This window comes from Dendrobium catenatum, unplaced genomic scaffold (genome assembly GCF_001605985.2).
Source record: "Dendrobium catenatum unplaced genomic scaffold, ASM160598v2 fragScaff_scaffold_1125, whole genome shotgun sequence".
Lineage (NCBI taxonomy): Eukaryota > Viridiplantae > Streptophyta > Magnoliopsida > Asparagales > Orchidaceae > Dendrobium > Dendrobium catenatum.
In genome coordinates this window covers 592,021-617,340 of record NW_021319587.1, presented here as the reverse complement: position 1 = coordinate 617,340, position 25,320 = coordinate 592,021, and the positions used below count along the sequence as shown (strand labels likewise).

The window sequence follows — 25,320 nt, the reverse complement described above, 5'->3', positions numbered from 1 at the left end:
CATTTAGAAAATGGATATAGTACAATTCAGATTGACTGTTTCTTAAGAAAATTAGATCGTTTAGATTATAAAGATTGTAAAGTTATTCCGAGTGAAAATTTATATACCCAACATTGATTATTAGTTTTGAACTTTAAGATAAAAGAGACGGAAAATAAAAAATAAAGTAAAACGATATTCTAGGATTAGATGGGGGCATTTAAAGAATATTAACAAAAAATTTTTTGAGAGTAAGATTTTAGATATTAAGATTTTGTTTGTGCATGAGGATGCTAATGTTATGTGGGAAAATGTGGCTAGTGATATTAAGAATTACAAAAGATGTACTTGGAGTATTAAAGCGAAAAGCTCATAATAGTAAAAATAGTTGGTGGTATAATTCAAATATGTAAGAAAAAATTAAAGATAAAAAGATTTGTTATAAATTTTAGTTTAATTGTAAAAACTTTGATAAATGGGAATGATATAAAGAGGCTCGTAAGGAATCTAAGAAAGTAATATGCGATGTAAAGACCTTAGCTTTTAGTGATTTATATAATAGATTAAATACTAAAGAGAGAGAAAGATATATGTATAAGTTAGCCAAATAAATAGATAGGAGTAGTAAGGATTTAAAGAACCTTAACACCCTAAAATCGAAGTTAGAGAAGCTTTAAAAAAAATGAAAATAAAGATTTATGTTTTTTTCGGTATATTAGTAAAATCGAAGTTAGAGAAGCTTTAAAGAAAATGAATGGTGGAAAAGCTGTTGGACTTGATGATATAACAATAGAGGTGTGGAAATGCTTAGGAGATGAAGGAATTTCTTAGCTTACTAAACTTTTTAATACTGTTTTGAAGACTATAAAGATGCTAGATGAGTCAAGAATGAGTGTGTTAATTCCTATTTTTAAGAATAAAGGTGATGCATAAGATTGTGCGAATTATAGAGGAATTAAGTTAATGTGTCATACTTTAAAACTATAAGAGCGAGTTATGGAGCATAGGTTGCGGCGTGATACTAATGTTTCTCAAAATCAATTTGGATTCATGCCGAGTAGGTCGACTATGGAAGCCATACATTTATTAAGAGGTTTGATGGAGAAATATAGAGAAAATAAGGAGGTATCTACATATGATATTTATTGATTTAGAAAAAAACATATGATAAAGACCCAAGAGAAGTGCTATGGAGAGTTTTTGAAATAAAAGGAGTTAATAACGCTTATATTCAAATAATTAAAGATATGTATGTAGGAGCTATTACTTGTGTTCAAACACAAGGTCGTTTGATCAAGTATTTCCCTATTTCAGTTGGTTTACATCAAGGATCAGCCTTAAGCCCATATCTTTTTTGCTTAGTCATGGATGTTCTCACTAGACATTTGCAAGAGGATGTACCTTGGTGTATGCTTTTTGCTGATGATATTCTTCTTGTTGTTAAGATTAGAGAGAGTTGAAGGTAAACTTGAATTATGGAGGTCAACCTTAGAGTCTAAAGGTTTTCGCTTGAGTAGATCTAAAACGGAATATATAGAGTGTAATTTTAGTAGTAATAGACCTAGTGAGCGGATTGCGACTTTGGGTGATCAAGTTATTAATAAGAGTACACGTTTTAGATATCTTGGATCTATTGTTCAGAGTGATAGTGAAATAGATAGGGATATTATCAGTAGAATTCATGTTGGATGGTTGAAGTGGAGGAATGCATCGGACTTGTTGTGTGATAGAAAAGTACCCCTCAAACTTAAGGGAAATTATATAAGATGGTGGTGAGGCCTACAATGTTTTATGGTACCGAATGTTGTCCATTAAAAGAGAAGCATAATATTAAGTTAAGTGTGACATGTGGATAAGTGGCTTTACCCTTAGAGATATGATACGAAATGAGCATATACGTGAAAAGGTTGGAGTAGCTCCAGTAGAAGATAAGATCAGAGAGAGTTGCCTTAGATGGTTTGGTCACATAAAATGACGGCCTTCCAATGACCAGGTTAGGAAAGTAGAGGTATTAGATTTGACTTATGTTAAGAAAGGTAGAGTCAGACTTAAAAAGACTTGGTTAAAAAAATTAGAAATGATATTTCTTTATTAGATTTAAACGATAATTTAACTTTTAATAGGACAATGGAGAAAAATGATTCATGTAGCCGACCCCACGCAGTGGGATAAAGGCTGGATGTTGTTGTTGTTGTTGATCAACGTAAAATCATTTGGCTATACTCGTCTATATAAAATCCAAGAGTAAATGGCCTGGCAGAGACCTTTAACAAGACACTGGTGATGCTATTGAAGAAGATTTTCATCAATAATAAAAGAGTGTACTATACAAAGATAGCAGAGGCACTACGTATGTATCGTACTACTTATAAGATGCTGATCAAAGCTACTCCTTAAGCACTGGTGTTTGGGGTTGAAGTAGTGCTGCCGCTGGAGATTGAACTACCGTCACTTCAAGTATCAATTCAGCACGATCTGACTCAGGAGCAAAATGCCTGCCTAAGAATGGAAGACCTAGACGCACTCGATGAAATTAGGCTACAAGCTCAATAGAAGTGGGAAATATATCGAGCAAGAATGGAGAAATCATTTGATTGGATGGTGGATCTTCGGACATTTCAAGAAGGGGAATTGATTTTTGTGCTAAGAAGACCAATCATCCCGCACCGATAAATTGATTGCAAATTTGTATTCAATTGGGAGGGCTTTTTGTCATCGAGAAGGTGTGCCAAAGAGGAGCTTATCAGTGTATCGATTAGACGGTCAGAGGTCTATGCCATCGATCAACGACCGTTATTTAAAGAAGTATTATGCATGAAAATTTCATGTCTAATATATTATACAACGATCAAAGTGTTATGTGCATATCTGTTAATACATGCAGATTTTTATATTTTAAAAATTTTTTGTGTTGCAAGAATGCATTTCAAAATGTATTATATGATGGGACATTTTAAACATTTATTTGGGTCGACATTGCACCGCATACCAAAATTCTCGAATAAATATTTAAAATCTTGAAATACTAAATTTATTTGTAATCTCCCTGTGAGACAAGAAACATTTTAAATATTTATTTAGGATATCATGCTATACGCCGAGATCTTCAAATAAATATTTAAAATTTCAAAATGCTAAATTTATCCAATTCTACCCTACAAGATAGAAGACATTTTAAATATTTATTTGGGCATGTCGAGCCCAAATAAATGTTTAAAACATCAAATAGCCAAATTTTCCTATTTAAAATCTTCATGCATGACAGAGGATATTTTAAATATTTATTCGGGTCGACATCGTGCTGCATGCTGAGATCACCTAATAAATTAAAAAATTATCAACTACGAATACTCATTATGTATAACAACATACAACAATTTATTCTATCAATATGTATATTTAGGATATCTTCTGAAAGTTTGGGACATTACATTCTTCAAATTATCGGGATTTCAAAAGTCAAATAATAGATTTTTGTGACTGCACACTCAAACAAGTTGAGCCAGAGCAGCTTAAAGTCGTTCAACAGCCTCAAGCTTAATGTTCCAATGGGTGTTAGAGGCCGGATTTAACAAGTCCAAATATGGTCGAATTGCTCGCAACTCTATCTACTCAATGAGCCATAAGAAATGTCGTAGTAGCAGAACTCTTATTTCGTCAACCTGTCAGTAGAGACTGTTAGAAGCACAAATGCTTATTTGACTTGATAATTAAAAAAGTGGTCGTAGTTAAAGAAATTTCGCTGAGTAACTGGAGAGTTATGATTACAATAGAGAGATGTATATTCCTCCAAATAGTAGAATATGATAACCGCCCATTTTAAGATATACGCAGGTGTCTCTCCAAAAATTTCGAGATATCAACTTCCACAATATGCTTTTGAAAGCCAGGAAAGGAGACTTTTATGGCTACATATTTCAATAAATCAAGCCAGAACATCTTAAAGTCTTTCAACCATAGTTTAAAATTGCGCAATAAGAGGCGTGCCTCTCGCAATTTGGTCCTAAATAGTCTCATTGCCTAAGCAATTTTGGGGCTTGATGAGGCTTTTACGCCTCAGGGAGATTGAGGCGCACCTCAATGGCGCTATTGTGCAATTTGGGATGAGACATACGCCTCATGAAAGTTTGGGATGTTCTGGGACATGATTAGATTTTAGACGTTCTTTCTTATTTGTACTTTGGGAGTTTTGATAGACTTATATTTGTGTTTTTGTACTTTGAATTATGTTATGAGATGCATATATTACATTTATTTTATTCTTTTCCACTAATTTCACTTCTCATTTAGATGTTTTTATTGTATGTTATACTCTAACTGTTAATTACCTATTAGAATACTTAAATTCTCACAGTGCCTACGCCTCGCCTCATGGACAAAAACGTCTCGAGGCTTATTTATGCAATTTTAAACCTTGCTTTCAATAGCCTAAAGCTTAATATTCGAATTCTTATAAGAGGCTGGATTCAACAAACTCAAATATGGTCGAATTGCCAGCAGCTCTGTTTACTTAACAAACTATAAGAAAGGCTGTAGTAAAGCAACTCTAATTTCATTCACTCGTCAATAGGGATTGTAAAAGCACAAAAGACTTATCTGACTCGACAAGTTCAAGTAGCCGTAGTTCACGAAATTATCCTAAGTGACTATAGAGTCAAAGTTTTAGTGGGGAGGACGAATCTTTATCAACATCTGCCGAATGCGTGGCTCTAAGATCTTAAACCACGAAGGATGACTTCAAATCCGCAAACTTCAACAAATCTAACTTGGGGAGTGCATTTCTCCACAACTTAAGTCTAAAGCCTGAATGGATGTATAAAGTTGGATTCAACAAGTACAGATGTGGCTAAGTCGCTGGCAGCTCTGTCTACTCAATACGCCATAAGAAAGGCCATAGTAGAGAAACCTCCATTTCAGCAGTCAGTTGACAAGGGCTGTTAAATTATGATCATCTAATCTGATAAGTTCAAGTAACCTAGATTGAAGTTTTCTCGACCAGTTAAGGGTCAAAGTATTACCTATGTTTGGTACTACTCATTAAACCCAAAATCTGTAAATACTTCAACAAATTCGTAAAATACGAAGTAAGAACCGAATGCAGTTTTTTTCAACAAGTCCACGAAAGCATAATGCTAAGAATTGAAGAAATTATCCCAAAGTTCATGAAAAGCTTAAAGATGAACTAAGATGATTTCATCATCAACAAATTGTTATGCACAAAGTTTTTGATCGATGACTTCTCGCCACCAACCTATTATAAACTTAAATGATTTAGGTCACCGACATCTACTCCTTTTTCAAGTCCACCAAAATAAGTAGCAAAGGTATGATATACACAAACCTTCTGACAAGTCAATGTCAACAAATCAGGTAAATTTTTACCAATGTCCGGCGCACAAAGCACAAAACAGAAGGAACTAGGTCTCAAAACTCAAACTAAGACTGCATAAAAAGTGCAACCGCTAACTCTGACGAACGTCTAAAGTTGTGGGTACAATAGTCACAAAACTCACAAGAGCAGAAAGAGGAGAGCTCGTCAACAACTGTATTTATAAAATTGCTTTATTTTATTGTTGGAAAATTTACATAATGGTTTCCAATTAACATCTTTTACAAGTTTACATTAGCAATAAAAATTACAATATTCTTCGCAGAGGACTAAAATTTTACTCCTAAATGTACGTTTGAAGAGGAAGTTGACAACTCCGTTCTGCTCGTTTCAAAGACTGGGCATTCCGCACTTTTGAGACCTGCACAAAACAAGTAATCGTCAGCAGAAAGAAGAAAGATAATCCAAATTTATGCAAAGCTACGGAAAGAAAGGTGTACCTGAATCGAGGTCTCTTGTAGTAGCTCATTAACTGATATCCCGATCCTCTTAAGACCTGTGTAGGGCAACAATAGTATCAACAAACAGATAAAGAAAGAAAAGGAACTGCGAACACTAACAAAAATGTATCAGAGCTGAAACTTCATGTGGTACCTAAGAGATTGACAAAGAAGCCTATACCGGCATGGTCCCCGATGAGCGTGTTTTGGGCATACACGTGACATTTAGAGATGCTGTGAGGGTCAGACAATAAACCCAAGTTCGAGCCCGATCTTCTATGCGGGTAGAGAGGAGTCGATATGACTCGAATCATCAAACAAATATACGATCGTGATATAGACCATGATATTTGTTTTATACGTTCATGTTAGGCATTCAAGGTCTATTAAAGGAATAATTCACTAATAAAGGCTTGAGGCCTATGTAGACCTGACTCTGTTAGTAAGTGGATAGAGTTGACAAAGTTTAACCTATAAAAGGAAATTCTCTATAAGCACCCCGATGATGTTCGTGTTGAACGTAGATTTTAACCGGAGGGGTTAATTTCAAATATTTAAAAATTCTCCCAAATACCCAAAAAAATTCAAAACTAAAAAAATTTCAAAATTTCAAAATTTAAAATTTAAATTCATCCATTAAACACTTAAAGCAAAATCCATCCACTCTCTGAATAGTTTGCCGAGGTGGACAAATCTGAAAATTTTTTCAGCTCACAAAGAGCTAATGTTTCGTCGAGAATATTACTAGGATTCATTCTCAAATAATATCTTGTTAACAAGGACGTGACACATGTCCTCTAACCAACTATTTTGCCGCTAAATGGCATCGCAGGTAAATGGTTATGACCAGGGCCATTAAATTGGGTGGTTTGTCGCCAAATGACACCATTAAATTACGGTCATGGCCATAACTCGTATGCTCCCCTATAGAACTAAATCCTTGATATATGAATCAATATTATATAATCGATAGGGCACAAAGCCCTTAGCTAGCAGATGGCTTTGTGTCCTATCGATCATATCCTATTGATTCATATCTTAAGGATTTGATGCCAGTAAGGAACGTATTGGTTCTGGCCATAACCGGTATTTCGTGGTGCCATTTGGCAGCAAAAGCACTTGTTTCAGAGGGCCCCGGGTCATAACCGTTTATCCTGCGGTGCCATTTGGCGGCAAAACCGCCGGTTAGAGGACACGTACAATGTCCTTATTCGCAGAAGATTGTTTGAGAATGAATCCTAGTGATATTTTCAATTAGGCATTAACTCTTTGTGAGTTGAAGTTATATTTAAATTTGTCCTCCTCGGCAAACTGTTGCGGAGGGTGGATGGATTTTGCTTTAAGCATTTGATGATTGAATTTCAAATTTTAAATATTTAGGGATTTTTGAGTTTTTGGAATAGACTTTTGGGAGACATTTGAAAGTATTTATGAACCCTTCGGTTGAGATCTGCATTCAACACAGCCATCATCGGGGTATACTTAGGGTCATTTTCATTTGATTGAATCTTGTCAACTCAGTCGAGCTATTGACTGAGGATCGGGTTTCATAGGTTTTGTGCCATTGTTTGTGAATTTTCTTTGTTAAAGACCTTGAATGAATGTACAAAATAAATATTCCGGTCAATTTCGTGATCGCATATTTATTTGATGGTTTGAACCCTGTCCACTCCTATTTACTTTCTTAGGAGGATCGAGCTTCATAGGCCTTGTGCATTTGTTAGTAAATTCTCTTGATTATAAGCCTTGACGACCTAATGTGAATGCAATAAAACAAATATATTAGTCGTCATGATCGTATACTTGTTTGTTGGTTCGAACCTTGTCGACTCCTATTGATTTGTATAAAAGGATCGGGTTCGAATTTGAATTCACTTATCGACCCGCGCAGTATCCCTGGGTGTCACGTGTGTACCAATAGCACGCTCGCCGGGGCCCATGCGGGTGCTTGAGAATTTCATTTATTGGACATACCTCTTGTGTACCTATGTGTATACAAACTATAGTGCATGTGCAGGGGTACTTTGAAATATTTTAGTTGTGTGGGTAATCATCATTTGAGTGCACACAACTTTTCATTTGAGATCTTATACACGCCTTCTGTCTGCTAGTATGAGCGTTACGAATCCGGTTGAGGTGCATTGTGGATTGTAGACGCCTTATTTCTGCTTGTATAAGTGTTGTAGATCCGGTGGCATTATGGTCTTGATGTTGACTCCCCCTTTCTCATTCACCGGGGAGGTTCTTCTGGACTTTGAAGTCCGCTGCTTTAAAGAGAACTCTTTTTGTGGTCGTCAGTGTAGTGGACTTGTTGTCTCTGATGTTTATAGATATCAGAACTGTTTTCTTCCTGAGTATAGGATTAAGAAGGAATTTTAAAACACCGAGAAGTTTAGTTCGAATTTGCTCAAATATCTCCTCCATTCCGCCAGGGGGTGTCATCTTTTATACATCGGGTTACTCTCGTACCCGACGTACTTGTAGATCTTAGTCACCGTTATCGTAGGTGATATCTGCACTTGTGCTCACAGTGGTTCGTTGTACCTACGACGTACCCACTATTGTTATCCACAAGCGGCTTGTGTTTATTAGTAGGGACTGTTGTATCCACTATGATTTCCTGAAAGTGTTTGTAGAAGACCCACTATTTTTGCATCATATCCACCTTTCACCAATCTCAGGTGGTAGTTTTGATGTATTTGCTTGTAGAGGCGGGTCCTACATCATCGATTGAAAGTGTTGCCTTCTCAATCTACAGGCATTTGTAGGGATCGTTGTAGGAGTTCGTTGCATTCATCTTTAGTGTGCATTGGGATTTCATCTTCCACTTGCAAGTTGTTGTCAGCTTAGAGAACTGTGCATTTAAACTTTGATTTGTTCATTCATTCAAAGCCCAATCCTATGTGTTCCATCAGACCCGAGTTCAAGGTTCAATTCATGCTTGAGTCTTCTATGTTGTTATGGGCTCAACTTTTTGCATCCCATTCAATCTCAAGCTCATTGAGTCCTCTATTATCTTTGAAAATTCAGGTTCTTTATTGCTCATGTCAAGTTTAGATCCAAGTTTAGTTCAATTTGAGTTCCTTGCTCTCCGTATAAGTTCAAGTGCACAGGTTCAGATGCTTGTTCAAAGTCTTTTGAAGTCTTTTGAGTTCAAGTTCTATGTCCCTTGCGGTCCTTGCAAGTTCATTTGTTGATTTTGATTTCTGGTCACATTTTGATTTTATTTCATTTGAGTTTTGACCTTTAGAAATCATTTGAGTTTTGTTCTGATTTAGATTCACAAGTCCACTGCCTTTTTGAGCCCACATTTTTGTTCTTTTAAGTCCCAATGCTTGCTCTTTTTTGAGTTCAAAACCGTTCCCATGTATAATATATTTCACCCAAAATTTCAGCAGCCTCCCGGCGTCTCCCCCGTTTAGGGGAAAAATCCAAGAGACTGGGCCATCCCACCACGCTACTCGAGCGTGCATGGTAGGTGTCGGGGGACACCAGGCCGTACATTTTTTCATCCCACCACACTACTCGAGCGTTTATGAGGTCTTCAATAGTATCCGTAGGCGAGCATAGGTAGATCTCCCCACCACGCTACAAGAGCGTGTATAGGGCTTACCTACTTCGTCGTGTTCGTCGCACCGGGTTCCCTCCTACCGTGCTAGAGAGCGCGTATAGGTGGTTCCCCGGTTCACAAAAAACACCGAAAATGAGATTTTAGGCGATTACCCGCCTCGTCATAGGCACCGCACTGGGTTTCCTATCACCGTGCTAAGAGAGCGCGTATAGGGGGTTTGCCGGTCCGTTGCACACGACTAGAATGAGAATCTGAGTTTTAGGTGATTACCCGCCTCGTTGCAGTTGTCGCTACGGGTTTTCTCCCATCGTGCTACGAGAGCGCGTATAGGGAGTTCCCCGATCCGCCGCAAACATCGAAAACGGGAACCTGAGTTAAGGAAGATATACCTTGGTGGCCGGCGGTGCTGATGTCGAGGTCGAGAACCGTCCCCACTACGATACAAGAGCGTGTATAGGACTTACCCGCCTCGTCGCACTTGTTGCACTGGATTCCCCCTCACCGTGCTACAAGAGCTCATGTAAAAGGTCCACCAGCGCGTCAAGCGCGTCGAGGGTGGGATTTAAGTTAGAAATTTTATACCTTGAAGACTGGCGAGGAGTTGTCGGCGACTGTTGGTTCGTGAATCGAGGCAGGCGAAACACATTTATTATTATTATTATAATTAATTATAATTAATGCTAATTAAATATTATTTTAAAAAATTAATTATAATTAAATTCGTTTAATTATAACTAAAATATAATTAATTAACAATTAATTATAATTAATCATAATTTATTTAATTATGACTAATTCACGATTAATTACAAATTAATTATTATTAAAGATATTTAGTAATAATTAAACTTAATCCCGTATTTACTAAATCCCTCAGTTCGGTGAATTTATGGGATTTGGCCGAGCGAGTGCATGAAAGGGAGAAAGTTACCTTCCACAGCGAGCTCCCGTTCTTGGCTTTGAACAAAATGTCGTAACCTTTGGTCCAACAGAAAGGGAAAGTCGTAGAAGGAGCGGGGTTAGACAAGAGCAGAGGAAGTCGGTAATGGGGAATCCGACCGAAGAAGCGTGCGAGCGGGGGGAAGTTAACTTCACAGTCGGCGGGCTCCTTGGCTGCCGATCGGATGTCGTAACTTCCGATCAGACGTGGAAGGGAAGTCGGTCGAAGGGGCAAAGTCGACAGCACGAAGGAGCCGGAGAAGTGACGCCAAAGGGAGAAGATCGAGAGCGAGAGAGAGCAGAGAGCGGGTGAGCCTCGTTGAGAGAGGCCGAAGGCCTTTCCTCTTTGCCTCTTTAACAACGCCAGTGTGAGATTGTGTGTGGGATGGTGGGATGGCGGATACGACGTCGATCGTGCGCGACGTGCGACGATGTGGGGTGGCAGAGAGTTAGGTAATTATTTTTTTTATTTCCTTTGTTTTGTTTTAATTAACAGAGGTCAACAATTGGTCTACAATTTGGGTGGAGGTGAAATTGTGGGTGACCCCACTATCTATCAACACCACTACCTTCATGTCTACTATTTCTTCCTTCACTTTCACAGTGTGATTTGGAGTGAATCCCTCCGCTGAACTCAAGGAGACCTCCTTCATGTTCAGATATAGCTCTTCCTCCTTATCAATGCCTTACTTCCACCCCCCTCAGCTTCTTCGTCATTAAATATAGTGAGAAACGGAAGAGTTCGGTCTTTATACCTATGCCCCGGTATATACCTCTCATCATATTTGAAGCACAATCCTTTATCCCTAGTCTCCTGTAACTTCTTCTCAGTGAGGTTCTTGAAATTTCCCCCGATTCCCTCTCCTACATGCTTCTTCCTTGAGGTCTCTCAAAGGCTACCTAGTGTCAGCCCCTTTGGTGCTAAAATGATGGTGGTCATTCTATAAGAACCTCTTGAGCTACTGCTTTGGTCCTCCACTAACTTTGCTAGCTCCGTAGCCTCTCCAAAGTCACTAGGCCTCATCACTCTAACTACTGCTCAGATCTTTGGTTTCAACCCTTTCATGAAGTTTCTCTCTAGCACAATCTCAGAAAGCCAATCTAGTCGGCTAGCAAGGTACTCGAACTTCTCACGTACTCTACAACTGAGCCTTCTTGCATCAGGGCAAAAAACTCCTCATTGAAACCCCTCCTCTACTAATTCAGAAACATTCCAACAAGTAGTCCTTGAACTCTCTCCAGCTTTGTATGGGTTGTCTCATGTCTCTCCACTGATACCATGCCAATGCCTTCCCCTCCAAACACAGGTCGACTATTGTCAATCTCTCCTCCTCCGTTAACCCATTGACGGCGAAATATCTATCCACATTGTAGATCCACTCATGTGCATTTTTTTCCTAAAAAACGAGTATCTTCAATTTCCTTACCCTCAGATCCCCTATGTTCCCCTTGATTCCTCCATAATTTCTCCTTCTCCAAGTGGGTGGTCTCCCCAAATATCCTGATCCTCCCTTCCATGCTCATACCCAAACCCTTCTTCAAGCTCTTGCCTCCCTCATTCAAAATCAGCACCTCTTCGTTCATACTCAGCCTCTCTTCTTTCAAAATCAGCATCTCTTCACTCGTTCTTGACATATTCACACCTCTTCCTATACCTTTTATCTATTTTCTCCCTATGAATAGGCTCTAGAGGAGGTCTTCTTTCTTCTCCTTCAAAGATCTCCACATCGTGATCATCCTTATGACTGCTGGAATGTGTATTTCATCCTATCGACATTTTTGCCTCTAATGCCTCCATTTGGTTATGAAGATCCAACACCTTTTTCACCATTTCTTCTAGGTTAGAGAACTTATCTTCCATTGAGGAATTCCTGTCCTCCACCGTTGCTTTAATTTGACTCATCTCTTCTTCAAGATGTTGTTCCAAAGCATTTACCTTTTTGGCCGTCATTGATACTCGGATCATGGACAACAATAAAAATCGGGAAATCTGCCCTTCAATTGACAGAAATCAGCAGTTTGGATTTCCTTCCTATGCCCATCTAACATTCTTCTCATTTCTACTTCCAGTCCCTGCTATCTACTTCCCGATTTTATTGTTTTTGTCATAAGGTTACTTTCCTGCTAGTTTGCCATCTCCCGCCACCCTACTGTTGTTGCCACCTCAGTTGCTTTCCACTATGTATTGTAGTTTGCCTTCCCCGTTCGGTGTTGTTTTTGTCTTATGCTTCTTATTCCAACTACATTCTTGCCCTTATGTGTGTCTCCCTCTGTCCTTACTTATTTGGAAAATTCTTATTTTATGGGTCTTTGAAGGTTATGAATAGGACCTTAGGCTACTTAAAATTGAACATCAAAGAAAAATAAAATTTATAGGTTTTCTCTTTTTTTTGGTGCCTAGCTATTGGTTTTGTGTTTGATTGATATCTTGTCTTGGCAAATACATTTGTTGGTGAAATTTGATGTTGGTCCATATTTTCTTGTTAAAATTTTAGATTTTGGATCATCATTAAATCATTCTTAGAATGAAAAAATTGTGTTTGTTGTCCTTACATTAAAGTGATATGTTTTTGTTAAAATTATGAATTAGTACTTATGGTTGTTTATTTTTTTTTTTGGGTTTTCATTTTACATATCATCCATTGTTGCATTAGAAATACTAGATATTTAATCACCCTAGATCAAAAGTTTTTCTATAGGAGAAATTAATAAGCGTTGGCATGCTTCCAAGATTTCATCCCCATTTTTTGTACCCAACTTGTAGTTTTGTTCCCGTACCTGCATATTTTGTAGTTTTGGATTACTGTTGCTAGAGGATTTTCATGGGATCTACTCATTACTAACTTGTTGTTACTGGTGACTTTAGATGATATATACTTGTGGATTTTCTGCATCCTCTGACTTAATATTTCAGATGGAGTCAAGGTTTTTATTTTGACATGATATGGAGCTGAATTGGTCTGTCATTGTGCCAACCATATCTACTAGTGTAGGATGAGAAATCTATGAATAGACTTATGAAACATGTAATTTTTTTTGTTTTGACTCATTAAATTTTTTTTATTCTAGCTTCTATCTCATGTGCATATACGTGAAAAGGTTGGAGTAGCTCCAGTAGAAGATAAGATTAGAGAGAGTCGCCTTAGATGGTTTGGTTACATAAAACGACTGCCTTCCAATTACCCGGTTAGGAGAGTAGAGGTATTAGATTTGACTTATATTAAGAAAGGTAGAGGCCAAGGTTTTAAATTGCGTAATTAAGCCTCGAGCGATTTTTGTCCATGAGGCGAGGCGTAAGCCTCAAGGCAGTGTGAGACGTAAGCCTCACGGACGCAAAATTGCATAAATAAGAATTTAAGGGTTTTAGCAGGGTAATAATAGCTAAATTCTATCATACAATAAAAACATCTAAATGATATATGAAAATAGTGGAAAATAAGAAAATAAATGCAATAAAATCATGTTCCAAAGTACAAAATATTAGTTTAACAAAACCCCAAAGTACAAAGAACATATAAAATGCAATCATATCCCATTACTAAATGAGTCTTCAAGGGAATCTTCTTCTCTAATTATATCTATGAATGACATATCATCATCATCTTCAATATGACTCACTTTTCTCTATCCTGTTCAATAAGAGAAAAGTTCATTATCATGTTAATTGCTCACTTGATATAAATATAATGCAATAGCATATAAGAAGTTGTGGAATACCTTTACTTGATTGTTGTGCTGCAGAGCTAGTGGATGTGTGTGGTGTGGTACTAGTGGATGTGCCTACTTGATCTTCTTCGCTCCTCAAGACATCCACACTTAGATCCTCTAGCTGTAAGTCTGATAATGGCAAATCTATCTCATCATCTATGAACCACTCATTATCAGATGACATATCATCACACACCAACGGGTCCTCATCATCCTTCAACCCCTTATTCCTCAACCTCCTATCTCTTAACCTCTTTTTGTGTATAATATATACGAGGGAGTTCATTTTGAGTGTTGATAGCCGATTTCTTCTCTTTGTTTGCACTTGACTATATGTACTCCAGTTTCGCTCACACCCAGAAGAAGAACAAGTGAGGCCCAACACTCTTACAGCAAAACTCTGTAACTCAGGGGTGAAATCACCAAATTGGATCCACCATTCAACTGTTTTCAAGAAGAAAAAAGATAATCATAACTGAATAAAGTGTCTTGTATTTACCAAAATAACTATACATGGAGATCGTTTGGCAATGGTTGATTTTGCTGCATTCAGACCAAAAAAACCCTATTTATTCCGAAATAGAACAAGTTGTAAATCTGCAAGCTCCCTATCTGTCTGCTCCGGTATTAGTCTTTCCATACAATGATACAGACCAAGCTTCACTTTCGGGTTTGAAGATTTCTTCTCTGAATATTAAAATTGAGGATTGAGATAATATGCCGCTGCATGTAGATGACGGTGTAACTGTACCTCCCACCGAGCATCAATGATATCCCAAATCTCTCTATAACTTGCCTCCTCTCCTCCCAAGTTGTGTGCAATCAACTCCTTGGCCTCATCCATAGCATTATAAATAAAACCCATGGTTGGTTTCTTCTCGGCATCCACTAAGCGTAGTACTTGCACTAAGGGTCTTGTGCTCAATATGACATAGGTTACAGTAGCCCAAAATTTATTATTCAGAATTATCTTTCTTATTTCCTTCCCCTCACTTTTCTTACCCCACGCAGAGTTAAGCCATTCTGTTGATGTAAACATTGCTTCCAGAGGTTGTCTCACATCCAACAGGCTCTGCAGTGTCAAATACGATGTGGCAAACCTGTAGATTTGCAGTGCACAAATGTAAGAACATACATTAGGAATTGATAATGATTTGCAGTGCACAAATGTAAGAACATACCTAGTGGTTACAGGGCAAATGATTTCCTTCTTTGAAAACTTTCTCATCAAGGCTAAGACCCATGAGTGGTTGTAGATGAACTTTGTGATCTTCTTCGCCCTAGAAAGAGTGCTCTTGTGCTGAGGTAAGTCACCAAGTTCCTCCAAAATGAGATCTATACAATGTGTTGCGCGGGGGTCCAATATAGGTCTTCCTCTTCTCCATCAAAATCTGACCAGTTGCTTTGTATGCACTGGCATTGTCAGTCATCACTTGCACAACCAATTGCTCCCCAATCTACTCAATAACCCCATCTAATAAATTGAAAATAAATGAAGCATTTTTAACCTCATCTGAAGCTTCACTGATCGTAAAAACACCGTGCCGTAGGGATTGTTGACAAGGATGTTAATCAAGCTCCTGCTCTTCATGTCAGACCATCCATCTGACATAATGGTAACACCAGCCTCAATCAATGTCCGTTTAATCTCATCAATGCTCCGCTCTGTGTTATGCAGCTCCTCCTTCAAAATCCATGTTCGCAACTCGTACATGGATGGTGCCTTCAACCCTCTCCCATACAACCCTACAGACCGCAGCATATTGAATTAGGCAGGCGATGTCGCAACACTAAATGGTATGGCATTCTAAAAAAAAAAACTTCCCAATATCCATGCAAACCTGTTGCCGACCCTCTCTGGTACCGGCCGCAGGCATCATCTCTGCTTGTTTCCTATCTTCTCTTGGATTAGTCATATACTGAACCATAGGACCCCGTGCACCTTTATTATGTATAGTGGAGGAAGAGCACTTTCCACTCTCGCTCTCGAAGTAAGCACCATGTTCGACCCTTTCATCAAATTGCTCATGTTGTAAGTGTTTTGCCGTGGTAGTTTTCTTCATGGAAGCAATTATTTCATCCTTCACATTGTCCGGCACTTTTGCACACGGTGCTACGTTCTTATGAGAGCATGATAAGTGTTCCTTCATGCGGGTTACTCCGCCCTTCTCCACTTTCTCACAAAAATTGCATTTTAAATACACATACGTCAACTTGCACACTATATTTTCAAGAAGGGTCATGCCGTAATGACGTATTCGCCTTTTCTTTGCCTCTAACCATGTTTCCTAAAGCAAAATCCAAAAATACACAAAAAAAATAAAAAACCCTAGATTTTCTTTCACTTGAAAAATCTAGCCCTAAACAAAAAAAAAAAACCTAAAATCGATTGTGGAGTACTCCTAGAGGGCGGCCGGACACTTCAAGTTCGCCGGAGAGAGGCGGCGGGAAGGGAAGCCGACCGTGCTGGAACCCCTCTGTTTCGCGAACACAGGCTGCGGGAAGGAAAATTTCGGGATAACCTAGAAGCCGTACGGGATTAAGGGGAGAAAAGGCTTCATTTTAAGTGGGTGGGGCCGGTTCTATGAGGCGTACGCCTCACCCAGAATTGCGCAATTGCGCCTCTGAGGCGCGCCTTAGACCAGGTGAGGCGGACGCCTCTGCCAGGAGAGGAATTGCATAAACCTCGAGGCGTTTTTGGGTCAAATTGAGCAGAGGCGCGCTTCTTATTGCGCAATTTTAAATAGAGGTAGAGGCAGACCTAAAAAGACTTGGTTATAAAATATTAGGAATGACCTTTCTTTATTAGATTTAAACGAGAATTTGACCTTTAATAGGACACAATGGAGAAAAAGGATTCATGTAGCCGACCCCACATAGTGGGATAAAGGCTTGATGTTGTTGTTGTTCTATCTCATGTGCACGTTAGATTTGTGATTCTTTGAGCAAGATACAAGGAAGTGATCTTCTTTATAAGCATGAGCTACTGATTCTCCACTTTTATGAACTCTTTCTTGTATCATTTTGTTCTAAATATTTTGTTACTGACCTAATAGGATTCTTGAATTATTCAAAATTCATACAACTCAGACATTACTTGTGATTTTAAAATTCAAATGCTCATTAATTTCACTTGGTTTAAATTTCTCTTTAATTTTCTTCAAATTTATTCAATTTTTATATCATCGCTGATTTGTAACTCTCATATTTTTTGATTTGCAACTAAAGAAGGTGAGTTATTGTCTATTTAGTGGCCTGGAATTTCGGAAACCTAATTTCTTTTGTGAGCTATTTTCATTCATGTCATCTTAGTTGTATTAAGAGCCCTAAATTCTAAACTGTTTTGCAGCACATAAATAAATGACATGCTCTGTAAGTTTCAAATCCTATATTGGAGATGGAACATAATTTTCTATTCTAATTTTATCAATTATGTCATATCGTAAATTAGTGGCATATTATGTTCTGCTTGCATGTTTATATTCCTTTTTTTCTCCAAACTCTAGGTGAGAGTTTGTATGCTTGGATTTCACAGGGAGATTGAGGAGTCGGATATTAAAGCTTTGGAAAGGCAATTGATGCAATCAATAGAGACATGCATCATGAAGAAGAAAAAGATTGTCTTATCCCAAATGGAGATGGAGAGAATACAGGGATCAGAGGAGGTACCTGCCACCATTGATGATTTCAATCATGTTACTTCACCTTGAGTACAAACTTGCATATATTCACATCTGTTGGGGTCACCCTTCGATAGCATATTTCTCAAAACCTTAGTATTAGTAATTCAAATAATGATTTGTAATCAATAGCCTTTTACCGTGCCTGTTATCTTAAAAATTGAATCCAGAAAGATGCTTCTAGGAAAGAAAGAACCTGGCCTTAATTTATGAAGAATAAATTTGTTATAGGGTTTTTCATTCTCTACACAGATTCTGGGATTGCTTGAACCATCTGAAATTTTCAGGTTAAGCATTACGAAAAGTTTCAGGAATGTTCTAGATTATCTTTTGCTTTTTCCATTCCTGCAAAAGGAATATTTTCTCCTTCTCTTTCCTCTGCGTAGAAGAATTTTTTGTGCAAACTTGTTTCTAATAAGATAATTACTCTGTTTAGGTTGTTAAAGTTGAAATTGCCTCCATTAGTCATTTAGGTATCGCCAATTAACATCAAATTTGGTGACATGTGTGCAGACTTTTTCCTTAAGATGATAATGATTCTGTGTTGGTTATTAAACTTGAATTTGCCTCCTACATTTCGTAATTCTGAGTATCTACATTTAACATCAAATTTGGTAACATGAGCTTTTCCATTATTCTGCTGGTGAAAGGATTAATTAACAATGAAGAATAAACCAATAAATCTTTCACTTTTAATCAGCTAACCAAGCATAACAAATCACTGCTAGAAATGCTTGAACCACTAAGTTTCTTTACGGTGGATGATTCTTCTGGAGCTTTTTCTTTTTTGCAAGTGGCCATGGTGGTTTCATGTGCTTATATTGAGATATTCTTGATATCAACGATTGTATAAGCTCCTCCTCTAACTAAGGTGAATCCATATTGGCTAGAATATTGTCTTTCAGTGTAGTGATATCCAGATAAATTCGACTAAAAAGAATAATAAAAATATTGTTCACGCACATGCTGTTGTATCTTCTATTAAAAATCATATTCCAAGCATGAAAAGATACGCTTGTTATTTTAGTTTTATGTTTCCTTTCATCTGGGGGATACTATAAGAAGATATTGCATCATACTGCATGAAGTTCAGGTATCTTACTTGGAATTACTTTGCTGCAGAAACTTAAAGCCAGATCCTTTATCAGACGTCTTGTTGGAACAGTTGTTAGATCCGTGCATGAAGATCAGAGGGAGCAAGGTAATGTTTGTCTTGGACTTGATTCTTCCCAGCTTTGATTTTATTTCGTTCTGCTGTAAAGTACTTATTTGAACAATTGTTACAAGTGGATGATGCATTTACTAAGTATTTAAATAGTACTTATTATTCATATTCTTCTATAATTCATTTTTTATTCTGATGTTTTGCTTATTACTTAAGAAAATTTCTTGTTCATCTTGGTGTTTTGTAGATATTAAAAGCATGGAAGCAGAGGTACAAGCACTGGAAGAGCTTTCCAAGCAGCTATTCCTTGAAATATTCGAGCTTCATCAAGCAAAGGTACTTAAGAACACAATTATTCATTGCAAACGTAATTGGTTTTCCCAGCAATTCGTTTTGGTAGCTTTTTGTTCTTTGCTTTATTTTGCTCGAGAACGCTATATTGCTGCATCCTATACATTGTTTCATTCTTATAGCAGTGCTTGTTTTGTTGGGCTCAATTCATGGGTGAAACAGAACCAAACTTTGAGATTTCTAAATGATGTTAAACTTGGAAATTTCAACTAGTGATTGTGAGGTCTCCCACTTGCAACATCACCGCATAACTGATATTACCTGCATCAATGCTAAATTTTACCAACAGAATTTTTTAGTTTGCCTAGTATTTAAATAAACTTTTTAATTTTTTTTCATGTGTTAGCGATCATGATGTTTAGTATTCTAATTTTATTTCTCTAGAGCTTCATTATCCTTCTTTTTCTTTCTTGCCTTGCACCGTAGAAAGTGGGTTTTATTAAGTTGCTTTCATCTCTCACTTGAAACATTGCTTTGAATAATTTCAGGAAGCTGCTGCTTTTTCTCGAACCTGGAGAGGACACCTGCAGAATTTATTAGGCTATGTCTTATCAGTTTATTGTGTGTACAAAATGATAAAGGTAACAGATCTGCTAGTTTTTATATGGCCATGTTCAGAACTGAGTTTTTACTGAATACAATCAACCCTTCCACCCATTTCCCCTTCTTTGCTACTAATTATTAAAAGTGAGAAGACATGTTTTATCTTAGTTAAATATGCAAGAACTCGGTCCACCAATCTAATTAGGCTTTATAAACCCTTTTAGCTTCGATTACTGTAGGCTGGATCTGCATACTTTCTGTTTACAATTTTGAAGTTTTAAGCTCTGATACCTCAATAAGTTTAACATCATGATCTTTATTTTATTTAAAAAAACATCAAATATTTTAGTAGGTAGGAATATTCTTACCAGCAGCAGCACCACGCCCTGTCCCTAGTTTCTAGTGTCTTCATGAACTCTTTTTTCTCTATCCATTACAAAGATCTGAATAAAGTGTTAACTTCTAATGTTAGCTGGATCCTTTAGGATACTACCATCTTGTTAGCTTTGTACTTTCTCTTTTGCAGTCTTAATTGTTTAGCATTAATGCAAGTGTCCTGACAGAAGGTGCTACTGTCCAGCCTAAAAGGTGCTTCTTCTACTCTTTATTGCATGTGCCTAGCCATAATTCTATTTTTTTCGCCATATCCTTTAGTTTATATTATTTCCCAAATTTCCTTACCATTATCAGGTTGCACTTTATCTTCATTTAGTTTTACCTAATATCCATCCCAACACTCTCATTTCTCTATGATCAGATCTCTATGATCAGATCGTAGTTTGTACTACATATGTGTCGAGCAAGATGATAAAACTTTGTATTTTGACTAAGCATCTTACAACCTTTTAGAAATTTTAGTAGGCTTATTTGCTTTTGTGACATCTATGGCGAATGCCATGTATCATGAATGAAAACTAATCCATGAAGTTAGTTATAGGTTAACTGGACATCTTGTTTATATAATGTTTTTTTTTTTTTCACGACTAGAAATTGTCTTTGGCCAACATGCCCATTAGGGATGATGGCGAAAACTATGGTCTCCTCTAAAACTGTGGGCTCCGAAAATTCGACCCCGGCCTCCGCTCGTTGCTCTTCTTGCTTTTTTTCGGCGAGGGAGTTTTAACTGAATAAGTTCCGAGGTAAATTTTGGAAGGCAGATGGGTTTGTAGATAAGACACTACCCAGAGATTTCGCCCTCATTTCGTGAGGACTTTATGATATGAGTTTTGGTTTCCTATAGGCGCAAGCCCCTATAGTTAATTACCCCTCTCGATCGCTAGAGAGAACTTTCGATTAAGGCTAGTCGTCAATCAGATACGTAGAATATACGTGTTATTTGGCATATAGTAACAACATGGATATGGAATTTTGGAAATTTGAAATATTTGGGAATTTGAAAGTTTTGTATTTAAAATAGAAATTTTCACCATCTTAAACTTAAAGCGGATGGTGGGGGAATGGATGATGGACCCGATCAAAATCCTATGGTTCCGTCGTCCCGGGTCATCGTGGTCCCTGGTCTACTTAGTTAGAGGAGGTAGTCGACCCAACCTGACAGAAGGATCTTTGTCGGCAGTCATGGGTTGCTTCGTCCAAGGGGATCTTGTAGACCTGGGTTGGATGTTTGTCTAAGGGGACAAATTTGAATCCACCTTAGGTAACAGAGGGCTTTGTGCCCTATCGATCATATCCTATTGATTCATATCTCAAGGATTTAACGCCACTAAGGAGCGTAATGGCTCTGTCCATAACCGGTATTTCGTGGTGCCATTTGGCGGCAAAACCACTCGGTTCAGAGGGCCCCGGGTCATAACTGTTTATCCTGCGGTGCCATTTGGCGGCGAACCGCCGGTTAGAGGACATGTACCACGTCCTTACTGGCAGGAGATTGTTTGAGAATGGATCCTAGTGATATTTTCGACTAGGCATTTAGCTCTTTTATGAGCTGAGGTAAATTTTGATTTGTCCACCCCGGCAAACTGTTGCGGAGAGTGGATGGATTTTGCTTTAAGTGATTAATGGGTTGAATTTCAAATTTAAATATTTTTGGAATTTTTGAGAATTTTCTGGATTTTTATGGGAATTTGGATGAAATTTTGAGTATTTGGAATGGCATTTGAAAAATATTTATGAACCCCTCCGGTTGAGATCTGCATTCAACACGACCATCATCGGGGTGTTAGGGGTTATTTCTCTTTGTAGATTGAACCCTGTCAACTCGACCAATCTATTGATCGAGGATCGGATTTTGTAGGCTTCGTGCCCTTGATAGTGAATTCTCATTATTATAGGCCTTGAAGGCCTAATATGAATATATTAAGACAAATATGACGGTCGCCACAGTCGTATATTTGTTTGTTGGTTCGAACCCTGTCGACTTCTATTGACCCGTATAGAAGGATCAGTTTCGAACCTGAATTCACTTGTCAACCCGCGCAGCATCCCTAGACGTCACGTGTGTACCAATAACACGCTCGCCGGGGCCCATGCGGGTGTTTGGGGGCATTTTATAATTGAACCTTGTCCACTCCTTTTATCTTCTTAGGAGGATCGGGTTCAAAATTTGATAACCCGCGCAGCATTCCTAAACGTCACGTGTATTTCTATAACACGTTCGCCGGGGCCCATGCAGGTTTTGTGGTTGCATTTACCCCTTTTAGTGTACCTATGTGTATACAAACTACGGTGCACATGTGGGGGTATTCTTGGAATATTTGTGAAACGCCTTTTGTCCGCTTCCAAGAACGTTGCGGATCCGGTGGTGGGGCGTAGCAGCTTCTGAATAGAGTTATTCGCTGCTTCACACAGGTAGACTGTCGTGCACTACTCGTTGCTTTATGCAGGTGGATTGTAGTGCACTAACGAGTCTCCTGCTTTGGTTGTAGATGTCTGCATTTGTTGAATCCCTTTTAGCACTTTTGCTTGTGAATATTGCAATGGGTACATGATGGGTCTTCTACGATAGCTCGTAAAAGCTTGCATTTGTCGTAGTACTTCAGTACTTACATACATGTATTCTTTCCACAATACCATTGCCAATGATATGGGTGATTTTTATTGACTTCCGCATTCGTCATACTTTGTGGATATACCAGACCTTCAGGCTTCACCTAGATCATATTAGTGCATTTATGTTGTACATTCCTTTCGAATTGGTTGGGGATGTATTGACATTAATTTGCAGTCAGGTATTTGATCACTTATCAATCACGAATCTTTTGATTAGCCATTGATCTTCATACCATTAGTTGTTTTAAGCGAGATGTAGGATTTTTATCCACCATGGATCATTGCTTGTAAACAAATTACGATTGAACTTCTGCTCGTCACATATTTTCCACATTCTTCGAAAGGGGATCAAATCTCCGTATGCACATGTAATTAGATCAGTGTGTTCATTACAAGTCTCTTGATATTGAGTGAAAAGCTTGCATTATTGATTGCAATCATGGTATTGTTCAAAAGAATTCAAGCATTGACTTTGTAATTGAGTTGTATTTTCAGTAACTTCCTCTTGTAGATAGGTTATGAACACAAATTCCTTATCTCTATTCATGATTAGTAACATATAGGAGGGCCCTTTGATATTTTAATGAAATTCCTTGTTGTCGACTGTAGACATATTATTGCATACGAATCACTATAATTCACAATGAATTTGTTGTTGTGTTCAGTGTATGCCTCTTGAGTGTGCTTGTAGACTAATCACGTGATGAATACAAATGCTGTAATTGATCACTATCATTCTCATATGATAGATAAAACATCAATTTTGTTTTGCATGAGTTTCATACTTATATGTTTAATCACTTCTCATTTTAGAGATTTTAGCATTAGACATTAGATTATGCTCTCTATAATTACAAGTCCAGTTCATGTTCTCTTTGATGTTGTATAGTTCAAGTTCAGTGTCCACTGTAGTCCAACTCAAATCTTTGTTTGAGTTTAAATGTCCAAGTCATGTCTTTGTTCATTTCAAGTTCTAGTTTTGATTTGAGTTTCTTATAGTTCAAGGTTGATTCAAGTCTTTGCTCACATCATTTGATTTCCAAACCAAGTATGAGTTCAAGTCCGAATGCACAAGTTCAAGTCCAAAAAGTCCCTTGAGTCCTTCTTGTAAGTTCAAGATTGAGTCTTTGTTCAATTCTTGCTTGAGTTCAAGTCCAAGTTTTGTTCTCTTTTGAGTTCGAGATCATTCTCTTGTTTGTTTGCATTCAAAGTTATTAGATTGTTTGAGTTTGAATTAAGTCCATTTGATGCTCCAATCAATGTCCAAGTAAAGCTCCAAATTGTCCCAAGTACAATCTTGCGTTTACCCGAAATTTCGGCAGCCTTCCGGCGTCTCCCCCGTTTAGGGGAAAACTACAGAAAACTTGGCCTCCCGCCACGCTAGAGAAAAGCGTGCACGGTAGGTGCCCTCAAACGAGGACACCGCAGCCGTAATAATTTTTATTCCCCACCACGCCAGAGAAAGGCGTGCATGGGTTGCGGGCACCAGTTTAAAATAAGCAATTTTATATTTGACCCCACCTCCGCCGTAGTTGTTGCACCGGGTTCCCTTCCCGCCACGCTAGAGAAAAGCGTGCATGAGTTGGTTTTCCGGTCCGACACTAACGCTGAAAATGGGGTTTTGATTACCTGTCCCGTCGCGAGCATCGCAACGAATTTCCCTTCTCACCACGCTAGAGAAAAGCGCATGAGTTGGTCGTTCGCCGCATTGAAAGCACCGGGAATGGATTTTCAAAGTTTTAGGGTTAGAGAGATTATACCTTCGCAAGGTTGTAATGTCGACACGAGGATCGAGGGAGAAACAGAGCACTTGCATGTCTTTCTCTTTCTCTTTTTAATTATAATTAATTAAATAATAATAATTAATTATAATTATTAAGAAGTAATTAAAATTTAAAAATAATAATTATAATTTAATAACTAATCATAATTAATATAATAAAAATGACTAATTTAAAATTAAAATAATTAATTATAATTAGTTTTAAATAATCATAGTTAATTATTAACATTAATTAACTATAATTATAATTACGAACTAATTATTAATATCTTAATTTAAAATAAATCATTATTTGTAATAATTAAATATAATTCAAATATTTAATTATAATTAATTTTAATTAAATATAATTATTTAATAATAATAATAATTAATTATAATTAAAAATAATTAATTTGAATTAAAAAAAATGACTTGTATATGATTTAAGTTGGATTAGGATGAATTTGAGAGGGTTAGACCTAATAGAGAGTTAAATTAGCTCTCATTAACCAGCCCTAAATCACCATGGTTCGGCGGATATACTGGATTTTGCCGAAGCATTGTGCGTTAGGGAGAAAATTACCTTCACACAAGCGAGCTCCTGCGTTGCTTCCGATCAGAATATTATAACTTCCGATCTAGCAGGCAGGGGGGAATCCCGTCCAGAGAACTGGAGTCGGGTAGATGGATCGGCCAAGGCAGAGAGGGAGATCGGGTGTGAGGCTTGGGGCTGGGTAAGAGGAGGCCGTGAGGTGTCGGTCTCCTGGATCGGGAAGAGAGG

General features: G+C 37.7%; 1 protein-coding gene across 1 annotated transcript in view; it reads left to right on the top strand.

Annotated features, from left to right (window-relative positions):
- The window catches only part of LOC110115701 (GPCR-type G protein COLD1), a 79,066-nt gene that overhangs the window by 9,787 nt on the left and 43,959 nt on the right, over window positions 1–25,320 (top strand). Inside the window, exons 5-8 of the mRNA XM_020849015.2 lie at window positions 17,562–17,691; window positions 18,829–18,907; window positions 19,119–19,207; window positions 19,711–19,803. Coding sequence (XP_020704674.1) covers window positions 17,562–17,691; window positions 18,829–18,907; window positions 19,119–19,207; window positions 19,711–19,803 — 391 coding nt within the window. The remainder of the gene's footprint in view (window positions 1–17,561; window positions 17,692–18,828; window positions 18,908–19,118; window positions 19,208–19,710; window positions 19,804–25,320) is intronic.